General features: G+C 34.1%; 1 protein-coding gene across 1 annotated transcript in view; it reads left to right on the top strand.

Annotated features, from left to right (window-relative positions):
• Positions 1-14,516, top strand: part of LOC131514403 (protein eyes shut homolog) — a 376,531-nt gene that overhangs the window by 278,350 nt on the left and 83,665 nt on the right. Inside the window, exons 4-5 of the mRNA XM_058734359.1 lie at positions 5,116-5,309; positions 6,517-6,647. Of these exons, the coding sequence (XP_058590342.1) occupies positions 5,116-5,309; positions 6,517-6,647 (325 nt within the window). The remainder of the gene's footprint in view (positions 1-5,115; positions 5,310-6,516; positions 6,648-14,516) is intronic.

Below are 14,516 nucleotides of genomic sequence, written 5' to 3'. Positions count from 1 at the left end.
GAACATGTGACTTTCATGTGGCGAGTGCAAGAAAAGTGAGAGACGGAAGAATATGTATTAGTACTCAAAGACTTTGACTTGTCTAGACACCCAGAATTTTTAAAAAGGAAACGTTGGCTAGAACATATATGGGTGTCTATGAAGTTCAGGTAGTCTTTTGCATAACTGGAAGCTTTACTGTCTCTGCCACAGTGTTCCAAAAACCAATATGGTTGTCACCGTGAGATATCAGCTTACCTGGTTGCTGGCTCCTTCTTTACTATTTGGTGGATCATTTCGGGCCACTATGATTCTTTGCCACTAACCCATGCTACGTTGTATCAAGTTTGTACAAAAATCTCTTTTTAATTTCCTATAACAATGCTAAATCCACACTATCACTGCACAATATGGCATTATTAAGAGGATAATAAAAAGGAGTTAAGTCAGGAAATTTTTACTTAGACATTAGATGAGTTGACCTCTGAATTCACATCATGGAGAACATTTAGACTAGCTCATACAAAGACCCAGTTGACCCTGAGGTTAGGACCTAGTGTTAGTGGACCACTTATATACCTCCTCAACAAGAGTGCCCTAATATATCTCCTTTATTAGAGTCCTAGGCCTTAAGTTTCTGAGGCCAAGAGAAGAACCTCTTTTCATCTTTATGAATCTTCAATTCTCTCTAGCAGTGCTAATCTTATGTGATGAATGACAATTCCAACATCCATTCTTTTTTGAGAAATCATCTTCCTTACTCATGATCTACTTTGCACAAAACTTCCATTAAGCCCAATATATCAGGTCACACTAAAGAGTAAATTTCTCTTAATCTTGCCATTCTTTCTTGAATAATACTACATGTCAAGCCTCATAAACACAATTCAGTTAATGTTTAGGAAATCACAGTTTGGTCTGCAATTTTAATATCTTGAAGAAACCACATATCCATTAATAGAACAATAACAATGATACAGTAACTACAATCACACAAAGAATAATTTATTATTCTTTAAAAATGTTTTTTAATTACCCATGCAATATATTTCTTATATTCTTAACAAATTACTTTCTATATGCTATGTCATATGCTAAGACATTATTAAAAAACTAAACTCTAGAGTTTTGATAACAATTTTATAGGTGAAAACATTTGGAATATAATGACTGAAGGAGAGCTCTTAGACATGGTGCTAAAATCACAATCCATAAAAAAAATAAATAAATAAACTGGAATTCACCAAAATTATTTTTTTATCTAGAAATTCACTGTTAAAAGGATGAAAACATATGTAAAAGATTGGAAAACTGCAAAAATGACAAAAGATTCATATTTAGATTATATAATTTTGTTTGTAGAAGAAGCCAAGTAAATAATTATTTTTGTGTCTTTTTTGTATTCCACATATAATGTTGGACAACTTAATGTTGTACTAGAGTTTCACTATTAGATTAATGGTAAAAATCAATTGGTATTTGAATCTTCTACTTTTTTTTTTTTTTGAACTAATCTAGTGTGGTGAAAGAGCATAGAATTATAATAGAATTAGGTGGAATGCACAAAATTTTATTATTAATTTGTCATTAATTAACTAATTATGTGATGTGTGCAAAGTTGCTTAACCCCTGGAAAAATTAGTTTAACTTAAAAGAAAATTAAAATCTACACTGGATAATTATGGCCCTTTATAAATCCAAAATTTGTTTTAAGGAATTAAAAAAAAAATACACATATATGTGTAATGGAAATACCAAGAATTACAATCGTATAATGTAGTATCATTCATAAAATATCCTACCATGATGCTAACATCTATGTCTTAAATATAATTAAATATTATTCCCTATTTTTAATTATGGAGTAGAATAATATGATGTTAATATATAACAACATTGAGAAATACACATTCATTTCTTTTTTTTGATCAAAATAATTATTCATGTACTGATTTCCTGAAATTAGAGGTTGCTTTATTTTATTTTATTTTATTTTATTTTATTTTATTTATTTATTTTTAATGTTTATTTATTTTTGAGACAGAGAGAGACAGAGTATAAACGGGGTAGGGTCAGAGAGAGAGGGAGACACAGAATCTGAAGCAGGCTCCAGGCTCTGAGCAGAGGCTCTGAGCCTTAGCCCAGAGCCTGACACGGGGCTTGAACTCACGGACCATGAGATCGTGACCTGAGCTGAAGTCGGATGCTTAACCGAATGAACCACCCAGGCACCCCGAGGTTGCTTTATTTTAATATAATAATGTCAGTGGTGTGGTCATTCAACATTTTATACTGCCTTTATGTTGTTGTTTTTAAAATTTAACACACAATCCAAACCTCAAATCAATTAACAGCATATCATCTTAAGTGGGTTTTTTTGTCTTGTATACTGTTGCTAAGTAACTTAATTTTTCATACTAAATGCTTCTTGATGTTCCTGTTCACAAAACAATGAATGGGTTTGATGTAAAGACTTTTTCTAATGAAAATGTTACATACTTGTTAGCTTTGACATATACAGAGAATTGGTTAACAAAGTTTATGAACTTGGAATACAAATACTTTTTAAAACGTTCTGTAGATAATTTCTGGAGGTCAATTTGCCTTTTTTAGCAGAAAGTCAGATATTTTCCCATTCATCTCTAACATGTGTGGATTGCCCAAAGCCCTGTTCAAGGGAACAAGAATGAAAGAGTAAGTTATGTTATTGAAATCTAGGAATTAAAGATATGGCAAGAATTGTCAGGCCACTACTGTAGTTACTTTTTTTTTTTTTTTTTTTAATTTTTTTTTTTTTCAACGTTTTTTATTTTTATTTTTGGGACAGAGAGAGACAGAGCATGAACGGGGGAGGGGCAGAGAGAGAGGGAGACACAGAATCGGAAACAGGCTCCAGGCTCCGGGCCATCAGCCCAGAGCCCGACGCGGGGCTCGAACTCACGGACCGCGAGATCGTGACCTGGCTGAAGTCGGACGCTTAACCGACTGCGCCACCCAGGCGCCCCTGTAGTTACTTTTTATTGCCACAATGATGTGCCTAATGAAAACCTATTGAATACAATCTCACAAAACCTTCTCAACTCTGCAGTAAAACACCTAGTGATCCAGGTCTTACAAAAACTACAGCGGAACTCCGAGGCTTGACCCTTAATAGCATCACTTTATTAATTCTATTCACATGATTTTATCAGTGTGGGGACAAGAGGGAGGCAAGTGACTTGCCCAGGGCACAAACTTCAAGGAGGCACTCATTCTGTCATTGCATCAGGTACCAAACACGCACTTGCTCACCTCTGGTGCCGGTAGACAATATATGAACAAATGAACCTACCCATAAAATAAGTTTCAATAAATTTGAAAGAATTAACATGCATAATTTTATGAATTTTAAATTCATAGATTTAAATTCAGAATTTAAAATCCATAGAAATAAAAATTAGATTAGTGGGTGCAAAGACATTGAGGAAAGGGCAACTGAAGGGTATTAATAGTCATAGGGTTTTTGGGGGGGTGATGGGAATATTCTGGAATTATATAGTAGTGATGGTTGCACAACATTAGAAATATTTTTTTTTAAACCCTGTGATTTGTACTCATTAAAATAACTAAGTGGGGAAAAAATAAAATTCAGGCAATATATGCTTACCAATCTTAACAGAATTAACTTAGAAATCAGCAACAGAAACTGTTGGGAAATTTGCAAATATTTGGATATTGAACAAATTTCTAAAGTAACTTAGTCAAAGAAGAAATTACACATGCACACACACACACACTGTATCAAAATTTATTAAATATAGCTAAAACAATGCTGATAGGGAAATTTATAGTTCTAAATTTCTACATTAAAAAAGAAAAATGTCTCAAATCAATATTCTCAGTTTCTACCTTAAAAAAAAAAAACAGAGAAAGAAGACAAACTGGACCAGAAGCACAGAAAAGAAAGGGAATAGTAAGATTAGAGCAAAAATCACTAAAACATGAGAGAAAAATCAGTGAAACTAAACACTGATATTTGTGAAAAACAAAATGAATATATCTTCAGTTGGAGTGAATAAGAAAAATAAGAGAAAGCACAAATCAATAAAACCAAGTGTTTGAATTGAGGACATTATTAATGACATTCGAAATAAAAAAATTTATAAAGAAACACTATGAACACCATAATACCAACGAATTAGACTACTTAACATAAATAGACAAATTCTAGAGAGACACATTACTAAAATTGTATCAAGAAGAAATAGAAAACCTATATAGACCTAGCAAATATGGAAAGGATTAATAGTAGTCCTTACAAACTGTCACACACAAAAAAGTTACACATATATTTACTATATACCTCAGGAAGAAATTTGTTTAGGAGATGTGAAAATACATATCCACCCAAATACTTGTGCCTCAATTCATTATTCATAAAAGTTAGTTGCTAAGGGAGTAGATGTTAAAAGTTCTGAATTACAAGAAAAGTTTGTAACTCTATGGGTAATGATGAATGTTAATTAGACTTAAGTGGTGATCATCTCGCAATATATGTAAATATATTGAATCATTATGTTGTAAACTTAAAACTAATATAATTTTATGTGTCTATTATATCTCAATAAATGTTAAAAAGTGGAAACAACTCAAATGTTTACCAACTGATGAATGAATAAACAAAAGGTATATATTTCAATTACTTTTTATCTATAGAAACTAACAAAATATTGGTACATGATATAACATTACAAATCTTCAAAAACTTTATCCCAAGCAAAAGAGGTCAATCATAAGAGACAACATAGTGTACCATTTCATTTATATGAAATGCACTGAAAAGCAAATTTATAGAGACAGAAAGATTAATGGTTGTCTGTGGCTGGAGTTGGGAACAAAGAGTAATAATAAAATAACTCTTATTTGGGTAATCAAAATACGCTAAAACTGGATTGTGCTGATGGTCAAATATCTCTACACATTTGCAAAAGTTATTTTGCAATGTGTAAATTATCTGCAATGGGTATGTTTTATGACACATAAATTATGCCATGATACATCTTTTTTTTTATAATGAACTCTGAGGACATTCTTTATAATGAGTTTTGCTACATTTTATGCTAATATTTTCTTTGTGTGTCTGTGTGATCTTTTAAGGTCCATACTGTGAGAAGTCAATGAAATGTTATATTTCTCAGTCTTGTTGGAAAGGAGAAATTTGCCAAAACAAAAGCTCTGCTTACATTTGTGAATACCTAGAAGGATTTTTCAATCAAAACCATGAAACTGATGTCCGTGAGTGTCCCTCAATACCATGTCAGAATGGTACTAACTGTGTTCATATTGCAAATGTAAGTCTGAATTTAGCAAGAGAGTGATATAAATGATAGATAGATAGATATACAGATAGCTATAGATATATCATATATATATATAATATAATGGTAAATATATAATAAATATAATGGTAAATATATATGTATATATTTACAAAAGTACAAATATAATTAAAGTTGCATTAACATATTATAAAATTCAAACTCGGGAATATCAGAAAAGATACTTCATTTGTTGATTTACATTTTTTTCCTATTTTAAGTAAAAAATGAACAAACAAACAATAAAACATTTAAAAACAATCTTTAGGGGCACCTGGGTGGCTCAGTGGCTTAAAGAATCCGACTCTTGATTTTGGCTCAGGTCATGATCTTACAGTGGTGAGGTCCAGCCCCATTCACACTCAGCACTGAGCATGGAGCCTGCTTAAGATTGTCTCTCTCTCCCTTTCCCTTCTCCCCACTCACGCTCTCTTGCTCTCTCTCTCTCTTAAATTAAGTAACTAAACATTTTTAAAAAATGTAATGTAATGTAATGTAATGTAAAATGTAATTTTGTAAACATTTCATTTTTTGTTATTCCTTTTTAATATTTTGTATATTTGATATTTTTATATTTTAACATTTCAATAAATAAGACTAGGAAATAATGTAATGATTTCCACAATTCACTTTTTATTTTTATAAGATCCATATTTGAATTTATATTATGATTTCATATTAATATCTTCAAGGCATCCTAACTCACATGTCTGGTGGTTGCTACTGGCTGTCTGTCAACTGGGCCCTCTACTGGAGCTATCAATCCAGAACCCTAAATGTAACTTCTCTGTAAGGCCTAGGTTTCCTCACAGCTGTGAGAATTCCTCACAGCTCTGGGTGCCAAGAGCAAGCATCCTAAGATAATTAGACAGACATTATCCGGCCTTTTCAACATAGCCTTGAAAATGAAAGAGCATCACAGCTTGCTTACCTACAAGGAGGAGAAAGTGATAGTTTCTAATTCTCAGTTTAAGGAATGTTACATTCAAGTGGTAGGAAAAGTGTATGAGATGGGATACACTGTTGTGACATTTTAGAAAATATAATCTTTCATGTTGTTCCACAGAGAACTTCTATATGCTTATGAAAATAGCTTCTATGTCTCTCCAGATAAGAATCATTTCATTTTCTTTGAAATATCCAAAAACTTTAATAAAAAATACTTTCTGATCTTTCCTAGGACACCATGTACATCTGTTCACCAATATTTACAGGCAAGCTTTGTAAGAGACAACTTCAAACACCACAGGAGTCATTTCCTTACAAGGATAATACCACATGTACAAAATTTGAGAAAGATTATCATTGCAGGTATGATTAATTACTTTCTTATTTTTTGAACAAAATATATGGGTTTTAAAGCCATGTGAACAAAAATAAAACAATGTTCTATTTTAAGCTTAAATTTCATTTAATGGCATCTATTATTCTTTTTCAAGTAGAAGTAGAAACATTTTAATTGGGGTTTTATGAGTTGTTTGTTTTAAATACATACTTAAGATATTCTCAGGCATAATTTGGTCAACAGTTATAAAACATATATTTGTTTTATAACAGAGATATTTAGAATAACTGAATAGTATTTGAAGGTGTATAAAGAAGAGATAACTACAAGTATATAGTAGATATACACAGACAGTGTTGTTATTATATTTTAGAAGTATAGAGTAAACCATCTCTCCCTTTAATTTGCAGACCTCGGCTGATAGTTTTTAGTTAGGGTCTTTAGGCAGGATTTGGGGAAATAGTGTTTTATTTAAATAAGAATTTGCTAAAAATTACCCATTTGTAAATGACAGAAGTGACCTAGTTATCCGGGCTTAGAATTTTAGTCCATTTCAAATAGCTTTATGGATACTTTCTCACACCATTAGGAAGTACAATTTGTACTCTTCACACTTGCTTGACTTTTATCTGGCTGCTTAAAGTAAGTTCTGTTGGGCATTACTGAAGGGCAATAAACAGCCTCAAAATCTTAGAATATTCATAAAAGCAGAAAATTATAAGCTATGATACAGGAAAGCCTTAAACACACTGAAAGAAAACAGAATATGCATACACATTACAGATGTACAAAGGACAGAATTTTCATCAATTTCAAAAGGAATCTAAATGCAAAGTTGAAAAAACATACTAAGCTTTTAAAATGTGACATTTTCAAAAGAAAGTGAAGAGAAGCTTCTTCATTATATCAATATCCTAGAAGATCTAACCAGTCCACACAAATTTGTATATGCATTCAATCATATATTAATTTATCAATAAATTCAATTTTTATTCTTTTAAAAATATTGACTTTTTAATTTATAATTTCTAGCTCTGAGCCTTATAGTGCAAGTATATTTGTAAAGATACTTAGAAAAATGATCATTTAAAAGAATGGGTAGTGTTTTATAAATATGGGTAAATATACACTCACATATATAATATTGATTTCATTTTTTATTAAGTATGATGATATTATTGGCCCTTATTTTTAGCATTATTGTGGTTGTATAGAAGGCTTTGTCTTAAATTTCATCATCAACAGGAAAGCTCGATAGCATTGTTGCCAACTCTCAATTGATTGTTCTATTATTAATTAATTGACTTAATTTTAAAATGATGGAGTTTGGTCTTGAATGCTTTGTTAAACATGTGCTAGATAGGATGAACACTGTAGAAATTCCAGTTAGGTTTCCTTGAGATGGATGAAACATGTCACGTGGGTAGGCTAGTTGTAACAACTCTAAGGCAAACTTACTCTGAAATTAATGTGAGCCCCACGATATGTATTCTCGTTGTTGAAATTACCACATTCTTCAAGAATTGGGAAAAATTGTGCTTATCTCCAATCTGCTTAAATAAAAACATGGTCCCCTTCTTTGGTTAAATAAGACTCTTTATTAATGGAAGGTAAACTATAAGGAAAGTGAAGAGGAGTGTAAAAACAGAACTGCTTCAACAAGACACAAATAACAAGTCTAATTTGAATGATGAGTGAAAACCTAAGCCTCAGAAATAAGTAGGAGTGTGATACAGATGTGGAACACAAGACCTGAATTTCCAGTACCCAGATTCCCACACCCTAAACTCACACTGATAGTCAAACACATTTCTACCTCTGACTCAAAGAAACGATAAAGACATAATCAATATAAGTTAATAAAGCATGAAGTTGAAACAATGACAAAAAATAGTCTTGGAGCCTTTTTTTCTTGTCTCAAAGGAGATTAAGGGAATGATTGAAAATAATAAGAAAAATGAAAGCGCTGCAACTAAAATACCTTTAAATAAAAAAAAAAACAATTTATCCATGCATAGCTATCTTAAAAGGTATTTTTTCCCCTAGATTAATGATTTTCACACTTTGGCTGTAACACATTTTAGCTGCATTAGAATCTCCTAAGGGGCTCTTTAAAACACAAACAGCTATTTCCCACCCGTAGAGTTTCTAATTCAATAAATCTGGGATGGGGAATGCAAATGTGCATTTTTAACAAATCTCAAGTGATGCTGCAACTGCTGTTCTGGAGACCATACTTTAAGAATTACTGGTTAAGAGGAGCTGAGCTCAGACAGCATTAATGCTGAAAACCCTCCTTATTTCTTTCCCTCCTACATCCATACACCTCAACCCAAGCGTTTCCTCTGTATTCTGAATTTGGGAGAAAAAAAAATGTGGGGTTGGGAAGGAGTGAAATGAAGTGAGGAAAAGAATACTGATGATGGTATCAGTTTCTCTGTTTAAGCATATGGACTAGATCTGAATTCCTATGATTAGATGAGAGAGGAACTGAAACAAAATGACCCCCTTGAAAAAGAGAGTAAACCGTTAGTTATAAGAATTTATTTGGTATCTAGTGACCACAAGCAACACGGTGTCAGAAAGGAGTCAATTTTTACTTGTGTCTATAAACTACCATTTCTCTCAACACCTAGACTATTGAAACCTTTAGATGTCTGTGAACTTGGTATAAAAAAGTCATTTTTAAGAGCAATAAGTAGCAGTAGTGAAGCATCATAAATAGCATTGCTGGGAGCAAGTGACGTACAAGTGGACCCTCGTGAAAATGGAAAATGGATAATTGATGCCTTAGAGTATCAGACAGGTAGAACTTTGGTGATTTTCTGATATGACTGAGGAATATTTTAGCCAGGGAATCAATACATTGGTTAAAATTTTTTAAATAAAGTGCAGTTTGGGAGATACAGTGATTGCTGAAAATGAAAGAAATTATTTAGAAGAATCCTTGAAAAGGTTGTCTGAATATTCAAAGGAAACCAGCTGTGGTTCACTCAGAATAATCCAGAAGAGTTGAATGAAAAGAATAAAGGATTTGAGAAGGGCTAAAGGAAAACAGCAACGTGTGATTGATCATCCCGAATTTAGGAACAGTGTGGAGCTGTTTCCCTTCCACACTGCTGAAAGGAAAGCTAAGAATGCAGTTAATAGAAACCAGGGAGAGAACTGTAGCTGTAGTATAGAACATTCTGACATGAACTATGAACTTATGTAAACACAGTTACTGACAACCTACAGTCTGTCAGTGTGGGAGTAGAGGAAATGAATAGCTGACCTTATTCTCCTCTCACCTCTGACTTTCTGCAAGTATAGCACATTAGTGGGACCTGGCAGAAGTCACAGGTCAGCATTCTGAAATACAGTAGAGGATGAATGAGGATGAAAAGAAAGAATCTTGGAAGAAACTGTCCAGTACTGTCCAAAGCAATGTACAAGAGGTTAAGATAATGAATTGCAAGTTATAAGACATTAGAGAGGATTATGCTGAGGGAAATAGAGATAGGTGTCTTTGGAGGGGGTGAAAAAAGGATCAGATCTCAGAGACTATGATAGGTTGGATGTCTCCCTATCTGTGGCTCCTGAGAAACAGATCCTTGATGTATCCTCTAAGAGGAAGCAGTGACTCTTAATGTAATTACACTATGATGATGTAAGAAGGCTGCACACTGAGTTTTCATGGCTCTCAAATACACAAAGACCCAGAAGCTACACAAGGGCTTGACCAGAAGAGTGGTGTAACCTTTAGAATCAGCACTGGCTAGACAATGAGGTCATCCATAGTGAATGTTTTGGTAAGGGCATCTTTTCCCATTTCCAGCGTTAGGACTTGACACAGAAATGGGAGACCAGAAACCAGAGAATTTTCTCTACCATCATTGCTCTCTGTTTACAAAGGTGAAAGAAGTAGGTTTTTTTTTAACCCTTTTTTGTTGTTTAGACACAGAAAGCAAACTTGTTTTAAAGTAAATTTGACACTTTTTTGAACTTTGATACCTTAAATAACCATTTGGCAGAAAGTCTACAAAACAGAATCTCCTGCTGGAGATTTTAAAAGAATGTAAAACGTCAAACTCTATAGTGACATCAAAAAACTTTCTTGAACAGTGTAGCTGAGCTACTGGATGCCGTCTGACAGCCATCAGGAAATCCAGAAAGAGGACACAGCCAAAATATACATAAGTGTAAAGCTGAGAGGATTTTTAAAAAGCCAGAATCAGTCTCACTCTACATAAAGCCAGGACTACTTGCAAATTATTTGATTACATGGACCAATAAATCTGGTATCAGTTTAATGTATTTGAATTGGGATTTTGTTATTTATAACAAAATTTTTAAAGCAGTACATTGGTAGTCTATGTAAACCAAATTTCATTCAATCACATATTTTAAATATGTGATTTTAAATCACATATTTTAAATCCTTTGTAGTATTCATCGTCCTATTTTTCACCTTATTATTAATTATCTTCTGAAAGATGACAAAATGTTCCTACAATATGGTTGACTACTTCATAGACTATAATTTTGAATTGCTATGAATGTCTATTCTCCTGTGCCATACTCAAGGGAATAACTGGGTTTTAATCATTTTTGTATCTTTGGAACCTTTTACTATGTAACACATAGAATATTTTCTAAAAAGCTTATTTAATTCATTATTTAATTTGTTTATAATAAATATTTTGTATTTCACTGAGATGGAAAGTCTTACCTCTAGATGTGAAATGAAATGAGTCATTCATTCATTAATTTTATAACTATTTATTTAGTACCTCCTTTTCCTTAAACTTTCTTATTGTAATAGAAACTTTTCTGCAGCAGTAGGAAAAAAGAAAGGAAAAACAGGCAAAATGCCCTTATCTTAATAAACTTATATTCTAGGAGGGAGATACTGTTTTAAAGAATCACTCTGACTCCCTTTTATAGAATAGACTTTGGCTGTATGATCCCAAGGGAAGAAGCAGGGAGAACAGCTGGGATGCTATTGTGATAATACAGCCTAGAGATAGTGATGACTGGGACTGCTACTAAGGTGACATGTGATGATGGCAATTATGATCACATGTAGAATATATTTCCTTTTTTTAATGTTTATTTTAATTTTGAGAGAGAGAGAGAGAGAGAGAGAGAGAGAGGCAGACAGAGTGTGAGTGAGAAGGGGCAGAGAGAGAGAGGGAGACACAGAATCCAAAGCAGGCTCCAGGCTCAGAGCTGTCAGCACAGATCCCAACGTGGGGCTCAGACTCACCAACCAAGAGATCATGACCTGAGCCAAAATGGGCGCTTAACAGACTGAGCCACCCAGGCGCCCCTGCAATATATTTCTAAAGAAGATTCAGGTTTTTCTGAAGGACTGGATAAAAAAGAGGTCATGGGTTACTCTAAGGTTATTCACTCCATTGAAAGGTTAGGAATAGAATTTTCTAAAATGGGGATATCTGGAAGAAGAGGAGTATGGTTGACAGGCACAGAAATCAGGATATCAGTGTGGCACATATAAGCTGAGACACATAATAGAGTCGAGTGAAGATATTTAAGGTAAGCTTTCAGGTATGCTTGTTGCTATTTTAAAGGAGGTGTCTGGGTGACATATATACATTTGAAAGCTAGTCATATAGAGATGACATTTAAAACCAGGAAACCTGGGCACCTGGGTAACTCAGTCAGTTAGGCATTCAACTTCGGCTCAGGTCATGATCTGACAGTTTCATGAGCTCGAGCTGTGTGTCAGACTCTGCACAGAGTGCACGGAACCTGCTTGGGATTCTCTCTCTCTCTCTCTCTCTCTCTCTGACCCTCCCCTGCTCACACGCTTTCTCTTTCAAAATAAATTTTAAAAAACTGATAAATAAAACAAGAAACAATTTAAATTAGTTTGCAGTGAGTCTTGATAGGGAAGTGAGAGGTTTGCAGACTGAGACCATGGACCCAAGAGAGTTTAAGGAATGGGATATGAAGCTAAAAAGTAGCGGTCAGTGAATTGAGGTGAAAAAAAATGCAAAGGGTCATTACAGAAACTATAAAATATTTTAAGAATATTAAGACAGTGCCAGACTTTTCAAAGAATGTGGTTAGATCTAGTTAGAGGTAAGTGAAAATTGATCTATGCAATTGGCAATTGGAGATAATGTATTGTTTTCTAAAAAGAACAATTTGACAGAATTATAGGAAAAATTTGCTCCCTATATGGGGAAGGAAGGAAGGAAGGAAGGATGGAAGGAAGGAAGGAAGGGTGGATGGGAGGAAGGGAGGAAGGGGTGCCTGGGTTAAGTTAAGCATCCGACTTCAGCTCAGGTCACGATCTCACTTTCTGTGAGTTCGAGTCCCGCGTTAGGCTCTGGGCTGATGGCTCAGAGCCTGGAGCCTGCTTCCGGTTCTGTGTCTCCCTCTCTCTCTGCCCCTCCCCCGTTCATGCTCTGTCTCTCTCTGTCTCAAAAATAAATAAACGTTAAAAAATAAAAATAAAAAAAAAAAGAAAGAAAGGTAAAGAAAAGAAGGAAGGAAGGAAGAAAGAAAATAAAAGGAATGGGAAAAAATATTGATTAGACACAGTTTACAAGTGAATACAATGAAAGAATTAGGCTTTACCTTTAAAGGATAATAGCAGTATAAAGTAGTAGAGTGACAGCTGAAGTAAATTCAAAGCAGGTAATTTTTAAGTATTAGGTGAAATAAGATGGGATATATAGTACACAAGCAAAGGAATTGGCTTAGATAGGACAGAGTATGTTACATCAATTGTGATAGCAGAAAATGTGGAATATTTATGCTTATAGTTCTTTGAATATGTGGTGTGTAATAATTTGGAAACTGTCTTCTGATTAATTCCTCAAGTGAAGTAGGAAGCAAAGGAGATGAGAAGGTGTAAAATTGTTATATATAATAAGAGGGAAATATAATAACATTATTGATACCTAGCAAGAAGGTTCTTCTTGAAATTAGTGAAGATGAATTCATGGTAAAGTATAACATCCTCAAACTACATGTTGTTATTCATATGCCCACATGGAATAGCCTGGATGTTGAATTAAACTGAGGTTAAATTTTGACCAGGCAACAATATTGGAGGGAAATGAGGCATATGACTTCAGAGTATATGCAAGAAGTGAGTATGGAAATGGATCATGTGATATAATCCAGGTACAAGTGAAGACATGATGGAGGATAATAGATATTGATGCGTTGGTAGGATCAGTAGATCATGGGGATTAAGAATTGTTGGGGAGGGGCGCCTGGGTGGCGCAGTCGGTTAAGCGTCCGACTTCAGCCAGGTCACGATCTCGCGGTCTGTGAGTTCGAGCCCCGCGTCAGGCTCTGGGCTGATGGCTCGGAGCCTGGAGCCTGTTTCCGATTCTGTGTCTCCCTCTCTCTCTGCCCCTCACCCGTTCATGCTCTGTCTCTCTCTGTCCCAAAAGTAAATAAAAAAAAAAAAAAGTTGAAAAAAAAAAAAAAAATTAAAAAAAAAAAAGAATTGTTGGGGAGATGGGGCGCCTGGGTGGCTCAGTCAGTTGAGTGTCTGACTTGGACTCAGGTCATGATCTCACAGCTCCTGAGTTTGAGCCCTGTGTCGGGCTCTGTGCTCAGCCCTCGGAGCCTGGAGCCTGCTTCAGATTCTGGGCCTTCCTCTCTCTTTGCCCCACCCATTCGCATTCTGTCTCTCTCTCTCTCTCAAAAATAAATAAACATTAAAAAAATTTTTTTAAATTGTTGGGGAGAAAAAAGGACTAGGAGTAAGATAGATAGGGAAATGAGGTTGTGAGTGGAATATGAGATGCTTGAAATTAATATTGGTAATTTAATATTATAGAGGGAAGATAATTATACATGATAGTAGTGTATGGAGTACTATAGTGAGAATAGTCTGTGAAGTTAATATGAAGATTGCAATCTTTTTA

Source organism: Neofelis nebulosa, chromosome 6 (assembly GCF_028018385.1).
Source record: "Neofelis nebulosa isolate mNeoNeb1 chromosome 6, mNeoNeb1.pri, whole genome shotgun sequence".
Classification (NCBI taxonomy): domain Eukaryota; kingdom Metazoa; phylum Chordata; class Mammalia; order Carnivora; family Felidae; genus Neofelis; species Neofelis nebulosa.
This window is presented reverse-complemented; position numbering and strand designations above follow the sequence as displayed.